This window comes from Oncorhynchus clarkii, chromosome 1 (genome assembly GCF_045791955.1).
Source record: "Oncorhynchus clarkii lewisi isolate Uvic-CL-2024 chromosome 1, UVic_Ocla_1.0, whole genome shotgun sequence".
NCBI lineage: Eukaryota > Metazoa > Chordata > Actinopteri > Salmoniformes > Salmonidae > Oncorhynchus > Oncorhynchus clarkii.
In genome coordinates, this window is record NC_092147.1 from 32,925,081 (window position 1) to 32,949,455 (window position 24,375).

Consider the following 24,375-nt stretch of genomic DNA (forward strand, 5'->3'; position numbering starts at 1 on the left):
GGAGGCAGCCCCAAAAATTTCTCGGGGGAGGCACACGGGGAGTGTGGCGAAGTCAGGTAGGAGACCTGCGCCAACTTCCCGTGCTTACCGGAGAGAGAGAGGGACCAGGCAGGCACCGTGTTATGCGGTGGAGCGCACGGTGTCCCCTGTGCGGGTGCATAGCTCGGTGCGGTACATTGCAGCACCTCGTATCGGCCAGGCTAGAGTGAGCATCGAGCCAGGTGCCATGAAGCCGGCTCAGCGCATCTGGTCTCCAGTCTCCAGTGGTCTCTCGGGCCGGTGTACATGGCACCAGCCTTACGCATGGTGTCCCCGGTTCGCCAGCACAGCCCAGTGCGGGCTATTCCACCTCGCCTCACTGGCCTGGCTACGGGGAGCATTCAACCAGGTAAGGTTAGGCAGGCTCGGTGCTCAAGAGCTCCAGTGCGCCTTCACGGTCCGGTCTGTCCGGTGCCACCTCCACGTACCAGCCCTCCGGTGGCAGCCCCCCGCACCAGGCTGTCTCTCTGTCTTCTCCCTACAGGTGCTACCGCCTGTCCAGCGCTGCCAGAGCCTTCATCCTCTCCAGCGCTGCCAGAGTCTCCGTCTGTCCTGAGCTGCCAGAGACGCCAGTCTGTCCTGAGCTGCCAGAGCCGGCAGTCTGTCCTGAGCTGCCAGAGCCGCCAGTCTGTCCTGAGCTGCCAGAGCCGTCAGTCTGTCCTGAGCCGTCAGTCAGCCAGGAGCTGCCAGAGCCGTCAGTCAGCCAGGAGCTGCAAGAGCCGTCAGTCAGCCAGGAGCTGCCAGAGCCGTCAGTCAGCCAGGAGCTGCCAGAGCCGTCAGTCAGCCAGGACCTGCCAGAGCCGTCAGTTAGCCAGGACCTGCCAGAGCCGTCAGTCAGCCAGAACCTGCCAGAGCCGTCAGTCAGCCAGGACCTGCCAGAGCCGTCAGTCAGCCAGGACCTGCCAGAGCCGTCAGTCAGCCAGGAGCTGCCAGAGCCGTCAGTCAGCCAGGAGCTGCCAGAGCCGTCAGTCAGCCAGGACCTGCCAGAGCCGTCAGTTAGCCAGGACTTGCCAGAGCCGTCAGTCAGCCAGGACCTGCCAGAGCCGTCAGTCAGCCAGGACCTGCCAGAGCCGTCAGTCAGCCAGGACCTGCCAGAGCTGTCAGTCAGCCAGGAGCTGCCAGAGCCGTCAGTCAGCCAGGAACTGCCAGAGCTGCCTGTCACGCCGGCGATGCCAGAATCGCCCTTCACTCCAGCGCTGCCGGAGTCTCCCGCCTGTCCGGCGCTGCCGGAGTCTCCCGTCCATTCGGGACCCGTGGCGTGGGTCCCCAGTCCAAGGTCGGCGGCGAGGGTCGCCGCTCTAAACAGGCCACGGAGGCGGGCTAAGAGGCACAAAAAAACTTTGGTGAAGTGGGGTCCACGTCCCGCGCCAGAGCCGCCACCGCGGACAGACGCTCACCCAGACCCTCCCCTATAGGTTCAGGTTTTGCGGCCGGAGTCCGCACCTTTGGGGGGGGGGTACTGTCACTCTCACGTTCTGACCATAGTTCTGTTATTTTATCTTTGTTTTAGTATGGTCAGGGCGTGAGTTGGGTGGGCAGTCTGTTTGTTTTTTTATGTTGGTTTTTGAGTTCGGCCTAGTATGGTTCTCAATCAGAGGCAGCTGTCAATTGTTGTCCCTGATTGAGAATCATACTTAGGTAGCCTGGGTTTCAGTTTTGGGTTGTGGGTGTTTGTCTTCCGTGTCAGTGTTTGTCGCCACACGGGACTGTTTCGTTCATTTCACGTTTATTGTTTTGTATTTCGTAGTGTTCAGTTTATGTTTTAAAATAAACATTATGGACACTTTCCACGCTGCGTTTTGGTCCTCTGATCCTTCTCGCTTCTGAGGAGGACGAGATCCCTTACAATAACGCTATGTCCTCAATGTGAGCAGTTTATTTTTGCATGCAATGTGCACAGAAGTAGCAACAGTGTAACACAATTCTCATTCATATCAGAGAAATGTAGTAATGTTAGTCCTAGTGCTAACTGAATAAAGAGGGAGCTAACGCAAACTGTCATATTTAGCTAACTCTCAGCTGATAGAAACCATAATATGAATTAGCTAATAGCAGTTACTATTTACAATTAATCAAATCACGGATGAGCTCACCAGTGATTGAAGTAATTGAGTAAAACACTTTCTAAAATACTAATGTAATCCGACGGTGGGCAGAGTTTGTGCGCACCGCCATGTTTGTTTTTCTGTGTCAACCAAAGATAAGAAGAGATGACAAGATGAGTTGGGTCTGTTTGCGGTATGCATTTCGAAGGTGAAAGGGGCTGTGTCATCTACCATCATTTACTTCCCATCATTCTCTTCCTGAAGTTTACTCGAAAGACGAGTGAACCATCCCTTCACCTAATTTTCTATAATATCTTTGGTTTGACAGACATTTACGTGACAACCAGAATGTATTGAATGATGTCAACCAACATTGCTCCACACATAGCCGGCAAATAGCTTAGCATTAGCTCATCATACTCAGTACAGCTTTCAAAAATAATTTTACACACATCATACGCGTCCATTAAAATCTATGCAAGAATCAGAATGCATGATTTGTCACCATTACTTGAAAACATATGAATTAAACAACAAATAAAGAAATGATTACCACACAAACCATTTTCTGATAGCTCTTGCCGGTGTAATGATACTGATTGCCATAGGTAGTTTGTTTTATGTTTCTACTGTTGTGGCTAGATGGAGTAGCTAGGCCTTCAACAGCTCTATCTGGTCGTTGTGTCAGGGGCAATAATAGCTAATTATAAGCCTACGTTAATTCACCTAACCTGCTGTGTTAGTTCTCCTAACCTAATATAAACAAACCATTTGTGGAGACAAATCATCAGTATCAACACAACGGCAGCCAATCACATCTCCCCTGACACTCACTTGGAGCCAATTAGTGTTGTTGTTTATGTATGTAGCTAGTGGGCTAAGCTGTAGCATTAGCAATGTCTTTCAAAATGAGACAACTCACAAATGAGGAAATTCTGGAGATATTTGTAAATTCTGACAATGATTCTGAGTATGACAGTGAGGAATCAGATTCTGACAGTGACACTGAGGAGCTGCCCCCAGCCTTGTGGCCATTGAGAACTCCGAATCTGAGGAACCCTTTCCAATCGACAAAGTCCCAGGTCCCTCTGAAGATGCTGGTGGTGATGGAGGCAGACCAACAGTGGGTGAAGTACGAAGGGTCTGCGGTAGCTGGAAGGCCGCCATCCATTTCACCCCGTTTGGCCCTGCTGTTTGCTTTGACGAGTTCCAGTCTGGAGTGCAAAGTCCCTTGCCATCTCCCTTTGAGGCAGAGTGCTTCAAGCTATTTCTGAAAGAGGAAGTGATGGAGATGTAGTGGAGGAGACCAATCGCTATGCCTTGGACCTACAGGAGATGAGAGCCACAGGGAACCTGATGGGAGAGAGAAAGATCAAACCAGACTGTGTGCTTGACTATAATCGCAAAATGGGGGCAGTGGATATGGCGGACATGATGAACAGCTTTGTGGCATGCGCTAGGAAAACCACCAATTGGTATATATTTTTCCATCTGATCGGTACTTCTGTCCTCAATGGCTAACAAACTAAATGATTACTGAACAAGATTTTTGTAATTGGACATACAGTTCACATACAAATCAAATACAGTTCCATTATGCAATTAAATTGACAATATCTCACCCACCTCCCCACTCCCTCATCCTCCCTACTCCATCTCCAAACAACTTGTTGCGAGCATACAAAAGCTGTCCTCAAACTTCGGCAAGAAAGATGTCCAGTTCAAGTTATGATTTTGGCATGTTATGTTTAATACTGTGTGTGTGGTTTCTGAAAGTACAGAATGAAGAGGAATTATTGGTAATTATAATAAATTATCAGGATATAGCAATAGATCCTTATTACAATGAAGTAACTTAATAACTGAAGGGCTCCACTAGGGAGCAGGGTAAGGCAGAGCTATGCAGGCAAAATGAATACACAGGCCAATGCAATGGTCATGATAAGGCCAGGGCAGCTTTAAAGGTTTAAAACTTCTTTGACTCCATTAGCGTTAGCATTGTTTTACATAACTAATAGAAAAGGTAACTAAACTCAGCAAGAAAAAGAAACGTCCTCTCACTGTCAACTGCGTTTATTTTCAGCAAACTTAACGTGTAAATATTTGTATGAACATAACAAGATTCAACAACTGAGACATAAACTGAACAAGTTCCACAGACATGTGACTAACAGAAATTGAATAATGTGTCCATGAACAAAGGGGGGGTGGAGCAAAAATAAAAGTAACAGTCTGTATCTAGTGTGGCCATCAGCTGCATTAAGTACTGCAGTGCATCTCCTCCTAATGGACTGCACCAGATTTTACTGTGAGATGTCACCCCACTCTTCCACCAAGGCACCTGCAGGTTCCTGGACATTTCTGGGGGGAATGGCCCAAGCCCTCATCCTCCGATCCAACAGGTCCCAGACGTGCTCAATGGGATTGAGATCCGGGCTCTTTGCTGGCCATGGCAGAACACTGACATTCCTGTCTTGCAGGAAATCACGCACAGTACGAGCAGAATGGCTGGTGGCATTGTCCTGCTGGAGGGTCATGTCAGGATGAGCCTGCAGGAAGGGTACCACATGAGGGAGGAAGATGTGTTCCCTGTAGCGCACAGCGTTGAGATTGCCTGCAATGAAAACAAGCTCAGTCCGATGATGCTGTGACACACCGTCCCAGACCATGACGGACTCTCCACCTCCAAATCGATCCCTCTCCAGAGTACAGGCCTCGGTGTAACGGTCATTCCTTCAACGATAAACACAAATCCGACCATCACTCCTGGTGAGACAAACCTGTGACTCGTCAGTGAAGAGCACCTTTTGCCAGTCCTGTCTGGTCCAGTGACGGTGGGTTTGTGCCCATAGGCGATGTTGTTGCCGGTGATGTCTGGTGATGACCTGCCTTACAACAGGCCTACAAGCCCTCAGTCCAGCCTCTCTCAGCCTACTGCAGACAGTCTGAGCACTGATGGAGGGATTGTGCGTTCCTGGTGTAACTCGGGCAGATGTTGTTGCCATCCTGTACCTGTCCCGCAGGTGTGATGTTTGGATGTACCGATCCTGTGCAGGTGTTGCTACACGTGGTCTGACATGGTGAGGACGATCCGCTCTCCGTCCAGTCTCCCTGTAGCACTGTCTTAGGCGTCTCACAGTACGGACATTGCAGTTTATTGCCCTGGCCATATCTGCAGTCTTCATGTCTCCTTGCAGCATGCCTGCGGCACGTTCACGCAGATGAGCAGGGACCCTGGGCATCTTTCTTTTGGTGTTTTTCAGAGTCAGTAGAAAGGCCTCTTTAGTGTCCTAAGTTTTCATATCTGTGACCTTAATTGCCTACCGTCTGTAAGCTGTTAGTGTTTTAACGACCGTTCCAGAGGTGCATGTTCATTAATTGTTGGGAAAGCATGGGAAACAGTGTTTAAACCATTTACAATGAAGATCTGTGAAGTTATTTGGATTTTTATGAAATATCTTTGAAAGACAAGGTTCTGAAAAAGGGATGTTTCTTTTTTTTCTGAGTTTACATAAGCACAATTCTCCTATAACACCATAAAGTTTATGAAATCAGTACCTCAAGGGTGCACGGTAAAGGAATACACACAGAATACATTATACTCCATACATAAATAAGGTGTGCTACAGTAGAAATTACATAACACAATACACTGTACAATACACTGTACTGTAGAAACTGTATTATGATAAGGTAATAAAGAATGTACTTTGATAAGAATGCACATAGTAATTATTAGTAAGGAAAACAATGATAAAGGCAATGCGGGCGCCAGCCGGAAAATGCACCAGGGGGAAAAAGTTTGGGCAGGTTCTGTTCTGACTGGAGATGCACAAATATCTGTATATGACCTGAGACAACTTTAGGGGAGTGCTTGGGCTCTCATGTAATAGAAAAATGTATCCGGCTCATCTAGCTAATCCTCGCCTTAGATTAGCATAGCATGCCTCAAATGTACATTGTCTGACACGGTGAAATGGGCTACTTCTATATGAATTAATAAGGAGGCGGAACGCACATCATTTCAAACTTTTTGAAAATCATGTAAAATGTACAACTTGAAACATATCCTATAATTAGCAGGCAGTGAGCCTTGATTTGAGGGCAGCAAGAGTTAACTGTCCTGTTGCGTAACAATTACATGTTGGAACTAATTCTGGCATCACACACATAAGACAACTCATGCTAGGGGGACCGAGATATTTGGAACTCACGTGAAAAGGTTAACATTCACATGGCATTCACATGGCCCCGCATCCGGGGCCAGACGTACTCAGAGCTTCCACTGACCAGCTGGCAAGTGCCTTCACTGACATTTTCAAACGTTCCCTGACCCAGTCTGTACTACCTACAGTACATGTTTCAAGCAGACCCTGTGCCCAAGAACACCAAGTTAACCTGTGTAAATGACTATCGCCCCGTAGCACTCACATCTGTACACTCTTTGAAAAAGGGTTCCAAAAGGGTTCTTTGGCTGTCCCCATAGGAAAACCTTTTTTTGGTTCCAGGTAGAACCTTTTGGGGTTCCATGTAGAACCTTCTGTGACCCACAGTGTTTGTCATTATACCCTGATGATGACAGCTTGTCTGTTGAAACGTTGGTTATTAGGTTATTCAATTATTGCATCTGAGCTCCTAGAGTGTGCGGCTGTCCTTTTCTTTTCTAAGTGTTCTACTCCGCTAGCCAGCACTTCGCCTAAACAGGTATGCGTTTCTTTCGCATCCACCCAAAATGGTTCTACCTGGAACAAAAAAGTGTTCTTCAAAGGGTTCTCCTGTGGGGACTACTGAAGAACCCTTTTAGGAATCCTTTTAGTTTTTTTTCTAGGAGTGTAGCCATGAAATGCTTTGAAAGGCTGGTCATGTTTTACATCAACATCATCATTCCAGACCCTCTCGACCCACTCCAATTCGCATACCACCCAACAGTTCCACAGATGACACAATCTCAATTGCCCTCCACACTGCCCTCTCCCACCTGGGCAAGAGGAACACCTATGTGAGAATGTTGTTCATTGACTACAGCTCAGCGTTCAACACCATAGTGCCCTCCAAGCTCATTACTATGCTCAGCATGGCGTGTGTTCATGGATGCCAAGGGAAGCCAGGCTTCCCCCCCCAAAAATGACCAAGAAAAAAACATACAAATAATTTAGCTTTTGTCTTTCTGTGTTTCATAAATTTCCTTTAATTCGCAAGAGGTTAAATGTCTCACTGGAGAAAGCATCCAATTGAAAGAAACACCACCCCTCTGTCTCTGTATATGTAGCCCATCTATGGTGTCTGGTCAAAAAGCATATGACATTGTTGCCGCCCGTAGCTTTGAATGCAAGGGAAGCCAGCGAGCATTTGGCGTCCCTTGATAAAAACATTGTAAAATAATAGCCAATCAGCATTGAGCTAAACTGAGTAAGCTCAGCTGTGAATGGTCCTGGTTCACCAAAGAAAAGTCTCACTGGATTGGTTTCAGATCAATCACATCAGAAGACAAACGTTATTGACAGAAAACTTGAATTGTTGCATATTTAAAATCATCCCTTTCCTTATTAGGCATGGATGGAGATAGGGATTTGGACTTGTGGTTTTACTTTATTCTCCGTACTGGCCAAGTATTATAATTGGGATTCTGATCCAAGCATACAATGCATTCGGAAAGTATTCAGACCACTTCACTTTTTCCACATTTTGTTACGTTACAACCTTATTCTAAAATTAACAAAAACAAATGTTCCTCAATCAATCTACACACAATACCCCATAATGACAAAGCGAAAACAGGTTTTGGAAATGTTTGCAAATTTATAAAACATTTAAATCCGAAATACCTTATTTACATACGTTTTCAGACCCTTCACTATGAGACTCGAAATTGAGCTCAGGCACATCCTGTTTCCATTGATCATCCTTAAGATGTTTCAACAACTTGTTTGGAGTCCACCTGTGGTAAATTCATTTGATTGGACATGATTTGGAAAGGCACACACCTGTCTATATAAGGTCGCACAGTTGACAGTGCATGTCAGAGCAAAAACCAAGCCATGAGTTCGAAGGAATTGTACGTAGAGCTCTGAGACAAGATTGTGTCAAGGCACAGATCTGGGGAAGGGTACCAAAACATTTCTGCTGCATTGATGGTCCACAAGAACACAGTGGCTTCCATCATTCTTAAATGGAAGAATTGTGGAACCACCAAGACTCTTCCAAGAGCTAGCTGCCCGGCCAAACTGAGCAATCGGGGGAGAAGGGCCTTGGTCAGGGAGGTGACCAAGAACCTGATGGTCTCCCTGACAGAGCTCCAGAGTTCCTCTGGAGAGACCTGAAAATAGATGTGCAGCGACGCTCCCCATCCAACCTGACAGAGCTTGAGAGGATCTGCAGAGAAGAATAGGAGAAACTCCCCAAATACAAGTGTGCCAAGCATGTAGCATCATACCCAAGAAGACTTGAGGCTGTAATCACTGCCAAAGGTGCTTCAACAAAGTACTGATTAAAGTGTCTGAATACTTGTGTAAATATGTACATTTGCAAACATTGCTAAAAACCTGTTTTTGCTTTGTCCTTATGGGGTATTGTGTGTAGATTGATGAGGGGGAAAACCCAATTTAATCAATTTTAGAACAAAGCTTTAACGTAACAAAATGTGGAAAAAGTCAAGAGGTCTGAATACTTTCTGAATGCACTGTAATGTAGGCTAATGTTAACTAGCTGGCCTGGCGCATCGTTGCCCGTGAAAGGAAGTTAGGGAAGCGAGAAAGCATTTTATCCAGGTAGCCAAGGACCACAAAAAATAAAAGCGTGTATGACAGAGTCATACACCGTTTAGGCAACAGGAAATAGGAGAATGGCATTGGCGTTTCTCTACGAGTAAGGTGAGTTAACATGTTTTTTCTACTTGCACGTACACACACACACACACACAAATCAGTACCATAGACAGCCACACCATATTTAGCTTACGTTGATTGGACTAAATCGTTTTTGGTACATTTTAGTTGTCACTATATTAGATGTTGAAATGGTGCTGGAATAGTGGAGGCAACGCCTGTTTTCTTTGCGACTTGCGATAACTCTCCGTGGTTCTAAATCAATAGTTGTTTAGTAGTCCGAAATTTTCGGAAACATTAATTTGCTTGGCCATGCTGTAGGTCATGTAAGGGTTTGTGACATGCAATATGTGTTGTGGACTTCATCGGACAGATGAAACAAAGATGTGGTTGAATTTATTCTGACACTGTGTCTTATTGTCTCAGCTGTAGACCTATAAATCACGGTGTCAAGGCATATGAACTAACAGGTTATAGAACAAACAATGCAATTATGACAACACATAGGTTGTAATATGGCTTTTTTTTCCTGGCATTCCTTCCCCGTTGATTTTACCCACTCACCACTACTGAAGCTCATGACCCTAGGACTGAACACCTCCCTCTGCAATTGGATCCTGGACTTCCTGACAGGCCACCCCCATATGGTGAGGGTAGGCAACAACACATCCGCCATGCTGACCTTCAATATGGGGGCTTTCAGGGGTGTGTGTGTTTGTCCCGTACTGTACTCCCTGTTCAACCATGATTGCATCTCAACCTACGACTCCAAAACCATCAAAAGTTTTGCTGACGACACGATGATTGTAGGCCTGATCACCAACGACAATGAGACAGCCTATAGGGAGGAGGTCAGTGACAACCTCAACGGCAACAAGACAAAGAAGCTGATCGTGGGCTACAGAAAACGGAGGGCCGAGCATGCCCACATCAACGGGTCGAGAGCTTCAAGCTCTTCGCTGTTCACGTCAGTAAAGAATTAATATGGTCCACACACACCAACACAGTCGTGAAGAAAGCACAAGATGGCCTCTTACCCCTCTGGAGGCTGAAAAGATTTGGCATGGGCCCTGAGCTATACCATCGAGAGCATCTTGACCGGCTGCTTCACTTCTTCATATGGTAAGTGCTTGGCATCTGACCACAAGGTGCTACAGAGGGAAGTGCATATGGCCTAGTACATTACTGGGGTCGAGCACCCTGCCATCCTGGACCTCTATACCAGGTGGTGTCAGAGGAAGGCCCTAAAAACTGTCAATGACTCCAGCCACCCATAGACTGTTCTCTCTGCTACCGCACGGCAAGTCTGGAACCAACAGGACCTTGAACAGCTTCTACCCCCAAGCCATAAGTATGCTAAATAGTTAACAAAATAGCTACCCAGACCATCTCCATTGACCCTTTATGAACTAAATCTTTGACTCATCACATATGCTGCTGCAACTGTTTATTATCTATCCTGTTGCCTAGTCACTTTACCGCTACCTATGTGTACATATCTACCTCAATTACATTGTTCCCCTGCACATCAACTCAGTACTAGTACCCCGTGTATATAACGTTCCTCATTGTGTATTTCTTCCTCGTGTTATTCTTTTTCTATTATTTTTCTATTTTGTCTCTGCATAGTTGGGAAGAGCCCATAAGTAAGCATTTCACTGTTAGTCTACACCTGTTTACGAAGCATGTGACAAATAAAATGTGATTTGATCCCTGTGTTCCAGAGTTTAACTCACATCTCATTGTTCTGATGTCCCATCACTCCTATTCACTCCCCTTCAACACACACAAACATGTCACTCAATCCTCCCTACATTATTCACACACACTCCTAACCCACATCTAACCCCAATGACCTGTCTCCCACTCTAAACCCTCACTCACCCCCCAGGTAGATATGACCTGTGTGTGTGTGTTTTCATGTGTGTGTGTTTTTGTGTGTGTGTAGGTGGATGTATCATGGTTCTATAGGAACTGCTTGACAGACACGTGTAACTGTAACCGAGGCGGAGACTGTGAGTGTCTGTGTACGTCCATTGCTGCCTATGCACACACCTGCTGTCAAAACGGTGTCACTGTGGTCTGGAGAAACCCCTCTGTCTGCCGTGAGTACAGACACATATACACACGCAATGTGTGTCTGTTCCTCTGACTTTCTCTCTGTCTGTCAGCATAGGTGCTGGGTCAGTCAATGCTCCTACACGCCCGCATGCACACACACACACATGCCAGTACACAGAACTATAGAGTACCCCCTCTGACCCTAAAATATTTATATCTGTTATCAAATGACCACAGATACACGTGCACACACACAATACCATGGTCTCTCTATCCCTGCTTGATCTACACAGTATGTCTTGGCTATGAATGGCCACAGTACTATCACATACTGTACATATGTGATGTTGTATGTTTCTAAATGTTTGTACTTGTTTTTTCTTTCAGCCTATGATTGTGAATACTACAACCAAGGTCTGTTTGAACGCTAACCAAAATGACTCACAAAGGAACACCATTCAATCACACAAAAATACAAATACACATATACAAACTGAGCTACCTAATATAGTCACTCAACATTGAGAATATCCTCTACCCCTATCTCTCTCTCTCTCTCTCTCTCTCTCTCTCTCTCTCTCTCTCTCTCTCTCTCTCTCCCTCTGTAGAGTTAGGTGAAGGACCGTTTTCGGTGGTCAGTGCTGTATATAACGCTACAGTCTTCGGTGTGAACAGAACCAGTGGGTCAGTGTTTCCTCTAGTTAGGGAGTTCGTAGGCGGGCTGCCTCCCCCTGGGCTACTCTTCAACTTCATGATCACAGCAGGACTACAGAAGGACCGCACATCACGTGAGTCTCACACACACCTACACAGACAAAACACACACAAACTCAACTCACATGAGCTTCACCCATATGTTAAACTCTGTATTACAGGTCTCCCGGTGGTCTCTCTGGAGTCAGCAGAGCGTCCTAACTACTTCCTGGTTGTGTCTGAGCGTACTGGGCTGCGGTTGGAGCAGTGGACCCGAGGGGAGGAGTTTGGCCACAGGGCTTCCTTCCTGCAGCACCAGGGGGTGTTCCTGCCTGGCCACACCTCTTTTGAGCTGATTGGCCAGCCAGGAGTGTTCCTGACTCTGACACGCACGTCTGCACGAGCTCAGAAATATGACAACTCTGACAACTTCAAGACCAGCAGCTCCTTTACCCTGGAAGGTTAGATAGAAATACAAATTCATAATACGCAGCACACACACAGTTTCTTTTACTGTAGTTCTTATGTGTATGTTCACAATGTGTATGTTTGTATTACAGAGAGCAGTTTTGTGATCCCGTACCGCATGATGTGTGAGTGGCGCTACCATGCATGTGCCAGTCCGTGTGTCCGTACATGCAGCGACCCCGCTGCCACACGCTGCCACTTCCTGCCCCCGTAAGAACACGCCTAACACACAGTTAGAAATGCACACTTACAAAGACACATTTACAACATGGTTATACACTGTAAGGGCATGATTAATACGCGCTTTGAACATTTGTCCATGTCTATATGTGTGTCTGGCAGGGTGGAGGGCTGTTTCCCCCGCTGCCCCAAAAACATGGTTCTTGATGAGGTCACCAGGAGATGTGTCTACACAGAGGACTGTGAGTAGAGTGTGCATCACACCAGGATCTGTAAAGTTACATCGTTTTTAGAGTAATGTATGTCTGTGTGTCTTTCCTCAGGTGTGTCCCTACCTCCCACTCCTACACCCTACGCCTTCGTAAACCGAACGGCCACCACCCCAACTACGACTACTGTTAGGTCTACTAGTACTATTACTACATCTAGGACCACGACTACTAGTACCAGAACTACAACCAGTGCTGCCTCTACAACTGTTACTGCCACCAGAGCCCCCACTACGCCCAGTACAGCCCACCTAACAGAGAGTTTCACTCCCACCCTCACCCCTCCTCACTCCCCCTCTCCTCCTCCCCCTTCTCTGCCCGCATCCTCCACCCCCACTGTGACTGAGGACACCCCTTTACCTGCAGTCTCTCCCTCCATCTCCCCCTCTCCCTCCCCCACCATTACTAGCAGCACCACTGGGGTCACGACCCCGACCTTGACCCCTGCAGTGGTCACTAGAGTAACTATGGAAATGCCATCCCCTACTTCCCCCAGCCTGGTAGTGACCGAATCCACCACTCCTCTTCTCTCTCCTGATTCTCCCTCTCGCTCTCCCCCTCCTCCCCCTTCTGCTACCCCTCCCCAGCCTTCCACCCAGCCTTCCAGCTCCCCCTCAGCTCCCCCTATCTCCTCCCCCACTTCCTTTTCCCTTCCTCCCCCTCTCTCCTCCTCCACCCCCACCCTGACCACCACAGAAACACACCGTCCTGTTGCTACACCCACAGAGACTACCTCTGTATTCCCAGTCATTTATGACACCTCCGTTACCATGTCGACATCACCCCCCGAGACGACGGAGTCCATAACAACGGAAACAGCCACTAGCCCAGACTCCTCTCATACACCTGAAGCAGTCAGCATGCCGACAGTGCTGTCCCCCTTCCTCCTGTCCACCACCCCCTGCACAGTAAGAGCCTATCAGTGAGAGACAGTTTGTATGGACATGATAAGAGGGCCAAGCATGCAGCCCTGGAGAACTCCCTTTGCCAGTAGCTGAATTTTTGATCTCTCTCGTCTCTCTCTGTTCTCTCCAGCCCCCGTATTCCTACCGTGTTGATGAATGTGCAGAGCTGATCTGTTTTAACGGGGAGCTGCTCCTCCATAACTCCTCCCTCCACTGTCGGTACAACACCACTCCTCCTCGCTGCTCTCTGCTGGGCATGGCTGTCCTCACCAACACCGACCCCTGCTGCCCGCTCTGGCAGTGCCCCTGTAAGAACACACACTACTGTACATACACACACATACTACATACATACCAACACACACACATTTTACAAACATTCTGTGCTTGTGTGTGTTTGCCTATCCGTGCATGTGTGTGTATGTGTTAGGTCGCTGCTCTGTGATGTCAGACCTGCGTGTGATAACGTTTGACGGTAACAACGTGGCGCTGTATGATAACGGCTCCTACATCCTGGTCTACCTGCCCACAGAGAACATCATAGGAACAGTGAACAAATGCCCTACCAGCCAGGTACACACACACACACACACACAAGCTAAAACACACACACAAACGCTCTCTGTTTTAAATACACTCGCTATTACAAACTGTCATAGGATGCTATAAGCACCTGATTCTGATTGGTTTACTTTTTCTTGTTTCATATTTAGAGTGTCAACTCCATCAGACGACCTGTGAGTTTCCTTTTAACATCTAATCATGATCATTATCATAGTAATTGTATGGTCATTATTACATTGTGTTACTTGGACATCTTTCTCTCAGAGCCCTAGTGGTGGAACGTCAGGTCTGTGTTTCAAGAACTTGAACATCACCACTCCCTCCTACAGGATCATCATCAACCGTCTTGACCGCAAGGTGACCATCACTGACCGCAACCGACTGACCACTGAACCATTACTGATCGCATACACTGTAGAACACAGCTCATGCTATATCTGTGTGTGTGGGTATACAGGTGTCAGTGAACCACATCAAGGCGCGGCTGCCTTTCTCCCGCCAGGCTCTGTCAGTAGAGGACACAGGCAGTATGTACCTGATCACCACTCCTGGAGGAGTCAACATACAGTGGTACCACAGCACTGGCATCATGGTGCTGCAATACACCGCCCTCTCCAACACATCTGCTCCTACTAGAGGCCTCTGTGGTAAGACATCCATGAGCTAGATTTGGCATTTACTCTAACGCTTCCATACTTCATTGTCAGATCAGGGACGTGGGTTTGTTTTGAATACGTCCACTAGCATGATTTAATGAACCTGGAGAAGAGAGAACGTTTCTCTCAGACCTTGACCTATTTCTGGCCTATTTCTTCAGGGTGTGCATGTGTGGGCGTGCATTTGTTCATCCGTGTATGTGATGAATATAAGTGTATCCGTAACAGTTTTGTAAATAAAGTATCAAGTTGTTTTTAAATTGTGATCGAGAGTTCCTTCTCAATGCTCATACTATTATTTGGTTGCACCTTGTCTCACGTTGGTTAAGCACCTTTTACTCCCTGCTGGTGTGTCTCCCAGGGTGTTGTGACGGGAACCCGGCTGATGACCTGAAGTTGCCTAACGGTACGGTGGTGAGGGAGGTGGCAGACCTGGGTCTGTTCCTGCAGGCCTGGAGGGTCCACACCTCAGAGGACACGGAACACACACGTCGCATCGGAGACAACTGTACCACTGGAGACTGCTCCACCTGTCTCTCCATGCTCAGACAGAGACCTTTCACCCCCTGCCACAGCAAGGTGTCTCCAGAGCAGTTCTGTGATGTGATGTGGGCCGGGGACCTCCACTATAAGGCCCACCAGTGTGACTTCCTGGCAGCCTACGTAGCTGTCTGCTACACTTACCAAGTCTGCATCAACTGGAGACGACACAACTTCTGCCGTAAGGACCTCGTACACACACGCGCCAATACACACTAATACACACACACATCAGGTCTGTATTAGCTGGTGACGTCACAACAACAGCAGTGTGTCTGTCTGTGTGTGTGTGTGTTTGCGTGTCTGTGCATGCTTGTGCGTACGTGTGTGTGTGTGTGTGTTTGCGTGTCTGTGCATGCTTGTGCGTACGTGTGTGTGTGTAGCGTTGAGGTGTCCTTCAGGTAGGGAGTACCAGGCGTGTGTGTCAACCTGTACCACCCGGACCTGTCAGAACAGAGAGTTCTATGAGGAGACCACCTGCTCCCACATCAGAGAGGAGTGTGTGTGTCGCTCTGGAACCATCCTGCACCGAGCAGACTCCACTTACTGCGTCACAGAGGAGCAGTGTGGTGAGTATGTCAGCTCTATGTCAGCTGTATGTCAGCTCTATGTCAGCTGTATGCCAGCTCTATGTCATCTGAATACCAGCTCTATGTCAGCTGTATGTCATCTCTATGTCAGTGTACGTCTTCTCTAGTATGTCAGCTCTATGAGCTTGTGCTCTGAATGACTCTTGTTATGGTTCTGCTTCTGTGTTTTTTAGAGTGTACTGATACGTGTGTCTGTGTGTGTGTTTGTAGTGTGTACGGATAACGAGGGGTCTCCGCGGGCCCCTGGGGAGGTGTGGAACGGGTCATTGCGTGGCTGCTGTCTGTTCCGCTGCCTGGAGAACGGTTCTGTGGTGGCAGTAGAACCTGACTGCAGCTTTAGTCCCACTCCGCTGTGTGAGAGGGAGGGAGAGTACGTACTGGATGTCCTTGAAGAGGGGGCCTGCTGTCCCAAGAAGATCTGTGGTGAGGACACACACACACACATGCATGCTTAGATACCTACATATACCATCGACTCTCTCTCTCTCAATTCAATTCAAGAGGCTTTATTGGCATGGGAAACATATGTTGACATTGCCAAAGCAAGTGAAATGGATTAGCAAAAGTTAAATAAACAATAGAAAGTGAACAGTATTACACTCACACAGGTTACCAAAGAATAAAGACATCATATTATGATCTACAGTATATACAGTGTTATTATGTCTATATACAGTGTTGTAACGTTGTGCAAAAAGCTCAAATAAATACACTTAAATAGAGGTTGTATTTACAATGGTGTTTGTTCTTCACTGGTTGCCCTTTTATTGTGGCAATAGGTCACACATCTTGCTGCTGTGATGGCACACTGTGGTATTTCACCCAATAGATATGGGAGTTTATCAAAATTGAATTTGTTTTCAAATTCTCGGTGGGTCTGTGTAATCTGAGTGAAATATGTCTCTAATATGGTCATACATTTGGCAGGAGGTTAGGAAGTGCAGCACAGTTTCCACCTCAATTTGTGGGCAGTGTGCACATAGCCTGTCTTCTCTTGGGAGCCAGGTCTGCCTACGGCGTCCTTTCTCAATAGCAAGGCTATGCTCACTGAGTCTGTACATAGTCAAAGCTTTCCTTCATTTTGGGTCAGTCACAATGGTCAGGTATTCTGCCACTGTGTACTCTCTGTTTAGGGCCAAATAGCATTCTAGTTTGCTCAGTTTTTTTGTTAATTCTTTCCAATGTGTCAAGTAATTCTCTTTTTGTTTTCTCATGATTTGGTTGGGTCTAAATGTGTTGCTGTCCTGGGGCTCTGTGGGGTCTGTTTGTGAACAGAGCCCCAGGACCAGCTTGCTTAGGGGACTCTTCTCCAGGTTTATTTCTCTGTAGGTGATGGTTTTGTTTTGTTAGGTGGTTGTAGAATTTAACAGCTCTTTTCTGGATTTTGATAATTAGCGGGTATCGGCCTAATTCTGCTCTGCATGCATTATTTGGTGTTTTACGTTGTACACGGAGGATATTTTAGGTATTTGTCCCATGTTGTGAATTCTTGGTTGGTGAGTGGACCCCAGAACCATAAGGGGCAATGTTTTCCATAACTGATTCAAGTATTTTTAGACAGATCCTAATTGGTATGTCAAATGTTATGTTCCTTTTGATGGCATAGAAGGCTCTTATTTTTTTATTGAACCTTTATTTAACTAGGCAAGTCAATTAAGAATCAATTATTATTTATAATGACGGCGTACACCGGCCAAACCCGGACGATGCTGGCCAATTGTGCGCCGCCCTATGGGACTCCCAATCACGGCCAGTTGTGATACAGCCTGGATTCAAACCAGGGTGTCTGTAGTGACGCCTCTAGCGCTGAGATGCAGTGCCTTAGACCGCTGCGCCACTCGGGAGCCCCTTGCCTTGTCTTTTAGATCATTCACAGCTTTGTGGAAGTTACCTGCGGCGCTGATGTTTAGGCAGAGTTATGTATAGTTTTTTGTGTGCTCTCGGGCAACGGTGTCACGATGGAATTTGTATTTGTGGTCCTGGCAACTTAACCTTTTTTGGAACACCACTATTTTTGTCTTACTGAGATTTACTGTCAGGCCCAGGTCTGACATAATCTATGCATAAGATCTAGGTGCTGCTGTAGTCCCTTATTGGTTGGGGACAGAAGCACCAGATCATCAGCAAACAGTAGACATTTTACTTCAGATTCTAGTAGGGTGAGGCCGGGTACTGTAGACTGTTCTAGTGCCCTCGCCAATTTATTGATATGTATGTTGAAGAGGGTGGGGCTTAAGCGGCATCTCTGTCTCTCTCTCTCTCTCTCTCTCTCTCTCTCTCTCTCTCTCTCTCTCTCTCTCTCTCTCTCAGAGTGTAATCTGACCATCTGTGAGAGTGAAGCTCCGCCCTGTGAAAATGGGAACCGGCTAGTGATTGGTTACAGTGCCTTGTCCTGCTGCCCAGAGTACCGTTGTGGTAGGTACTGAACCAAAAGATAATAGCTTTAATCATTCACTGGTATTGTTAGGTGTGGTTTAATAACTGAGTCCTGTGATTGGTCTGTCTCAGAGTGCGACCCCCATGCCTGTCCCCCCGTCACCGCCCCTGACTGCAGAGAAGATCAGTTCCTCGTGGAGGTCCGTGAGGACAACTCCTGCTGTTACTCCTTCCTGTGTGGTAAGGTCAGACCTTCTACTGCTTCCCTGGTCGACCGTCTCCGTCCAACATTACTGTAGCTGAACTTTGGGTAGATGTTGCCCTTAAGTAGAGGGCCGACGATCGGCCAAAAACAGTCAGTGGCCAACGGTGTGTGTGTCTTCTCTCTGCAGTGTGTGAGTCATGTATCGAGCCCGTCCCAGCCTGTTCCGATGGCGAGATATTAGCTGTGAATCTAAACACCACTAACAGCTGCTGCCCTCAATACCACTGTGGTAACACACACACATTATACTCTACACACTATACAAGCTGTACAGACAACACACATACATGTACACACACACACACACACACACACACACACACACACACACAGGGTTGATGTTTACAGCAGTGTTCTCCTGTGTGCAGTGTGTGATGTGAACCTGTGTCCTGAGTCGTCTCTGAGCTGCTCTCCTGGCCTGTCTTTGGTCCAAACCACCCACCCTGGACACTGCTGCCCCGACCACCGCTGTGGTACACACACACAAACACACATTTTTGCACACGTAATAGTTGCACACACACATCTAAATGCACACACATACCATCATGCCCAGAACTGTGTCTTTGAAAAATCTTGTCGTCCAAACAGAGCATGGTTCTAGGCCTCCAGTTCTGTAGTAAACAAAGTCTCTCTTCTCTCAGAATGCCAGTGTGAGGACAGCTCTCTCCCAGTCTGTCAGGTGGTGAGTCAGTCAACTTCAGGAATATTCCTGTTTGTGTGTGCAATGTGCATGCGTGCATGTGTGTGTGTGTGTGTGTTTGTGTGTGTCATAGTAACGTCTCTGGTCTCTCAGGGGGAGGTACAGGTGGAGGTTCCAGACAGCAGAAGCATCTGTGGCTGCCCCCGCTACACCTGCAGTAAGTACACACACATACACACACACTATGCACAAACACACCCTAGGCTACTAACCCCTGACCTCTGTGTGTAGAGAAGGCAGAGGTGTGTGTGTTCCAGGGAGTCACGGTGCTGGGGCCAGGGCAGAGCCTGATTCAGTACTATGAAGGAGAGCTGTGTTACACCGTACACTGTCTGACACACCGTGACACACACACCGGATACTACGCCATGGACGTGTCCGCTGTCAACTGCTCTCAGAAGTGTGGCCCGGTATGTCTCTCTCTCTCTCACACACACACTCCAAACTTCCATCCTGATCAGAGTTACGTAAACCCTTCTGACTTCTCCCCCCCTTTCTGACTCCTCTCCCCCTTCTGACTCCCCCCTTCTGACCCCCCCTTCTGACTCCCCCTCCTTCTGACTTCTCCCCTCTTTCTGACCTCTCCCCTCCTCTGACTTCTCCTCTCTTTCTGACTTCTCCCCCTCTTTCTGACTTGTCCCCTCCTCTGACTTTTCCCCCTCCTTCTGACTTCTCCCCTCCTCTGACTTCTCCCCCTTCTGATTTCTCCCCCCCTTCTGACTTTTCCCGCTCCTTCTGACTTCTTCCCCCTTCTGATTTCTCCCCCCCTTCTGACTTCTCCCCCCTTCTGATTTCTCCCCCCCCTTCTGACTTCTCCCCTCTTTCTGACTTCTCCCCCTCTTTCTGACTTGTCCCCTCCTCTGACTTTTCCCCCTCCTTCTGACTTTTCCCCTCTTTCTGACTTCTCCCCCTCTTTCTGACTTGTCCCCTCCTCTGACTTCTCCCCCTCCTTCTGACTTTTTCCCTCCTCTGACTTCTCCCCCCTTCTGATTTCTCCCCCCTTCTGACTTCAACCCCTCCTTCTGACTTCTCCCCTCCTCTGACCTCTCCCCCCTTATGATTTCTCTCCCCCTTCTGACTTCAACCCCTCCTTCTGACTTCTCCCCTCCTCTGACTTCTCCCACCTTCTGATTTCTCCCCCCCTTCTGACTTCTCCCCCTCCTTCTGACTTCTTCCCCCTTCTGATTCCCCCCCCCCCCCTTCTGACTTCTCCCCCCTTCTGATTTCTCCCCCCCTTCTGACTTCTCCCCCTCCTTCTGACTTCTTCCCCCTTCTGATTTCTCCCCCCCTTCTGACTTCTCCCCCCTTATGATTTCTCCCCCCCTTCTGACTTCTCCCCCTCCTTCTGACTTCTCCCCTCCTCTGACTTCTCCCCCTTCTGATTTCTCCCCCCCTTCTGACTTCTCCCCCTCTTTCTGACTTGTCCCCTACTCTGACTTCTCCCTCTCCTTCTGACTTCTTCCCTCCTCTGACTTCTCCTCCCTTCTGACTTCAACCCCTCCTTCTGACTTCTCCCCTCTCTTCTGACTTCTCCCCCATTTCTGACTCCTCTCCCCCTTCTGACTCCCCCTCCTTCTGACTTGTCCCCTCCTCTGACTTCTCCCCCTCCTTCTGACTTTTTCCCTCCTCTGACTTCTCCCCCCTTCTGATTTCTCCCCCCTTCTGACTTCAACCCCTCCTTCTGACTTCTCCCCTCCTCTGACTTCTCCCCCCTTCTGATTTCTCTCCCCCTTCTGACTTCAACCCCTCCTTCTGATTTCCCCCCCCTTCTGACTTCTCCCCCCTTCTGATTTCTCCCCCCCTTCTGACTTCTCCCGCTCCTTCTGACTTCTTCCCCCTTCTGATTTCTCCCCCCCTTCTGACTTCTCCCCCCTTCTGATTTCTCCCCCCTTCTGACTTCTCCCCTCTTTCTGACTTCTCCCCCTCTTTCTGACTTGTCCCCTCCTCTGACTTTTCCCCCTCCTTCTGACTTCTCCCCTCTTTCTGACTTCTCCCCCCCTTTCTGACTTGTCCCCTCCTCTGACTTCTCCCCCTCCTTCTGACTTTTTCCCTCCTCTGACTTCTCCCCCCTTCTGATTTCTCCCCCCTTCTGACTTCAACCCCTCCTTGTGACTTCTCCCCTCCTCTGACTTCTCCCCCCTTCTGATTTCTCTCCCCCTTCTGACTTCAACCCCTCCTTCTGACTTCTCCCCTCCTCTGACTTCTCCCACCTTCTGATTTCTGCCCCCCTTCTGACTTCTCCCCCTCCTTCTGACTTCTTCCCCCTTCTGATTCCCCCCCCCCCCTTCTGACTTCTCCCCCTCCTTCTGACTTCTTCCCCCTTCTGATTTCTTCCCCCCTTCTGACTTCTCCCCTCTTCTGATTTCTCACCCCCCTTCTGACTTCAACCCCTCCTTCTGACTTATTCCCTCCTCTGACTTCTCCCCCTCCTTCTGACTTCTCCCCTCCTCTGACTTCTCCCCCTCCTTCTGATTTCTCCCCCCCCCTTCTGACCTCCCTCCCACCTCTCAGCACCAGCTTTACGCAGCATCGTCAGATCCTCAGGTGTGCTGTGGCTCCTGTAAGAACGTCTCCTGTTCCTTCAACATCCACAACAGAACCACTGAGGTCTTCACTGTGAGAACACACACACACACACACACACACACACACACACACACACACACACACACACACACACAACCTAATACTGCCAAACAGACACAAATAATCTACCTAACACACAGGAAAATCCTGGATGGATAACTTTGACGGTGTGTGTGTGAACAGGCGGGGAGCTCCTGGGTAGATAACTGTACACGGTATGACTGTGTGGAGACGGCAGGGGGAACCGTGGTGCTGGCCTCAGGGGTGGTCTGCCCCCCCTTCAACGACACAGAGTGCACTCAGGTAAACACACACACACACACACACTAACATTCACACACACACACACACACACACTAACATTCACACACAATGAGGTCTGTCTGTAACCTTTTTTCAATCATTGCAGAATGGGGGCGTGGTCCAGAGCTATGTGGACGGCTGTTGCAGAACGTGTAAGTGACCGATCACATTTGCTTCTCATATGCTTTCAGCTGTCAATCACAGGGGTGGGCAGGGCATTGCCTGGCAACGGTTGGGCTTATTGGCTGACTGGTTGGGGGGTGTGGCCTGTAGCAGCCTAAAGCAGAGTAAAAGCTTGTGGTTGGCTGGCAACAACCAGCATGAATCACTACACTACCCAGCAGCCTCTGCTGTAGGGGTGGTCCTAGATCTGCCTGATGATCCTGATACACTGTCATGATAATATTCAAGAAGGATTTTTACTGTTGATTGGAAAATACTTTATTTGGTGGATAAATGATCATAACTCACAGTTATCTGGAGATTAACAGCATGCAAACAGTGGTCCGTCCTACCACTCCAATTTTCTTTTAAACTCAATGACTCTGTAAATCCATAAAATACTTAGATGTCCATAAGAGGAAGGCAGTTTGTATTTTAAGTGAACTGCAGTGGTGGAAAAAGTATCCATTTGTCATACTTGAGTAAAAGTATAGATACCTTAATAGAAAGTTACTCAAGTAAAAGTAAAAGTCACTCAGTAAAATACTACTTGAGTAAAAGTTTTAAAGTATTTGGTTCTAAATATACTTAAGTATCAAAAGTAAATGTAATTGCTCAATTATACTTAAGTATCAGAAGTATAAATCATTTCCAATTCCTTCTTTTAAGCAAAGCATATGGCACCATTTTCTTGTTTTTAAAGTGTATGGATAGCCAGAGGCATACTCCAACACTGAGACATCATTTATAAAAGATGCATTTGTGTTTAGTGAGTCTGCCAGATCAGAGGCAGAAGGGATGACCATGTGTTGTCTTGATAAGTGCTTGAATTGGACCATTTTCCTGTCCTGCTAAGCGGTCAAAATGAAGTACTTTTGGATGTCAGGTAAAATGTATGGAATAAAACTACATTATTACTACTTAAGTAGTACTTTAAAATATTTTTACTTAAGTACTTTACACCACTGGTGAACTGTCCCATTAAACACAAATTGTGCATGTAAAGGTGAAGAACACAGACCCAGTCTGCTCTCCCAGTAATACAGCAGCTCTGCCTCCTTGTCCGCTTGCCTGCTTTACCAGTTTGGCCAATGGGAATGCTTGTTTTTGTTACATTTTGGCCAATGGTGATGCTTGGTGTTTAGTTTGGCCAATGAGAATGAGCCTTGGTGCATCAGCGTGTAGTAATCCTGAGTGTTTGGCCATCTGGCTGTCTTCCCCAGTCTCAGAGAACATTGTCTGGCTCCCATGGCTGTGCATGCCACTGCGCTGATTCCTCTGTGTGTTTTCAATGTGTTCTAAACCAACGTTAACATGTGTGTTCTCCTATCGTTCTCCTGACGTTGTTGTTCCTGCCGCTGCTCCCAGGTTCTGGAGTCGGTGTTATACCGTTTACCGTTAACCCCGTAACCCCCACTGGTAGTACTAACTGTGACAAAGGTACCACGACCTCTCACCTTTCATCTTTAACCTCTCCCCCCATAACCCTCACTGGTAGTACTAATTGTGACACAGGTACCAGGACCTCTCATCCTTCACCTATCACAGTGTGTGTTTGTCTAGTCCTAACCCTACCACACCATACATATAAACTACAGGTCAAGGTTCACCTAACATTCCTCAGGACAAAACCCCATTCCAATGTGTCAACATGTTATTGCTGTGCTGAATCCTCTATGTGAGTAAGAATCATCCCCATTCCTTCACATATACAGAGAGTTTGGCCAAGTGTAGAGCTGGACGCCATGTTGCTACCTCTCAACATTCCATCATCCCCCACCCCTCTGCCCCCTGTGTCTTATCCCTGATTGGCTAGAGTGAGTTTAAGTTCAGGCCAGTGGCCAATGGGAGCTGGGTCTCTGGCATGAGAACTGCCCCCCAGTCAGCTGGCTGTCAATTAAACTGAGCCCCCGCTGCTAGGCAAAAGAGTCCTGCTCAATAGGCCCTTTACTGTGTGAATGACAGGACTCTGGGGCTGAAAACTGTGTGTGTGCTTGCGTGTATCTCAGCGTTTCCTCTGTGTGCATGTGTGTTTAGGTAAGGAGGACGGTAAGATGTGTAAGCGTGTAGCAATCCGAACCACCATCAGGAAAGACGACTGCAGGAGCAACGCACCGGTAAGAGAGAGACAGTATCAATAAGATGT

The 24,375-nt window shown here is 47.7% G+C and overlaps 1 protein-coding gene across 1 annotated transcript in view; it reads left to right on the top strand.

The window, feature by feature from the left end:
* The window catches only part of LOC139406100 (otogelin-like protein), a 61,472-nt gene that overhangs the window by 35,820 nt on the left and 1,277 nt on the right, over positions 1 to 24,375 (top strand). The window contains exons 29-55 of the mRNA XM_071148577.1: positions 10,857 to 11,013; positions 11,357 to 11,383; positions 11,578 to 11,757; positions 11,845 to 12,123; positions 12,223 to 12,340; positions 12,473 to 12,552; positions 12,634 to 13,487; positions 13,615 to 13,792; positions 13,915 to 14,057; positions 14,198 to 14,221; positions 14,313 to 14,405; positions 14,506 to 14,695; positions 15,066 to 15,425; positions 15,628 to 15,813; positions 16,045 to 16,257; positions 18,145 to 18,249; positions 18,343 to 18,450; positions 18,603 to 18,704; positions 18,844 to 18,948; positions 19,120 to 19,160; positions 19,272 to 19,335; positions 19,410 to 19,588; positions 21,690 to 21,794; positions 21,948 to 22,067; positions 22,174 to 22,219; positions 23,598 to 23,669; positions 24,267 to 24,346. Coding sequence (XP_071004678.1) covers positions 10,857 to 11,013; positions 11,357 to 11,383; positions 11,578 to 11,757; positions 11,845 to 12,123; positions 12,223 to 12,340; positions 12,473 to 12,552; positions 12,634 to 13,487; positions 13,615 to 13,792; positions 13,915 to 14,057; positions 14,198 to 14,221; positions 14,313 to 14,405; positions 14,506 to 14,695; positions 15,066 to 15,425; positions 15,628 to 15,813; positions 16,045 to 16,257; positions 18,145 to 18,249; positions 18,343 to 18,450; positions 18,603 to 18,704; positions 18,844 to 18,948; positions 19,120 to 19,160; positions 19,272 to 19,335; positions 19,410 to 19,588; positions 21,690 to 21,794; positions 21,948 to 22,067; positions 22,174 to 22,219; positions 23,598 to 23,669; positions 24,267 to 24,346 — 4,209 coding nt within the window. The remainder of the gene's footprint in view (positions 1 to 10,856; positions 11,014 to 11,356; positions 11,384 to 11,577; positions 11,758 to 11,844; positions 12,124 to 12,222; positions 12,341 to 12,472; positions 12,553 to 12,633; positions 13,488 to 13,614; positions 13,793 to 13,914; positions 14,058 to 14,197; positions 14,222 to 14,312; positions 14,406 to 14,505; positions 14,696 to 15,065; positions 15,426 to 15,627; positions 15,814 to 16,044; positions 16,258 to 18,144; positions 18,250 to 18,342; positions 18,451 to 18,602; positions 18,705 to 18,843; positions 18,949 to 19,119; positions 19,161 to 19,271; positions 19,336 to 19,409; positions 19,589 to 21,689; positions 21,795 to 21,947; positions 22,068 to 22,173; positions 22,220 to 23,597; positions 23,670 to 24,266; positions 24,347 to 24,375) is intronic.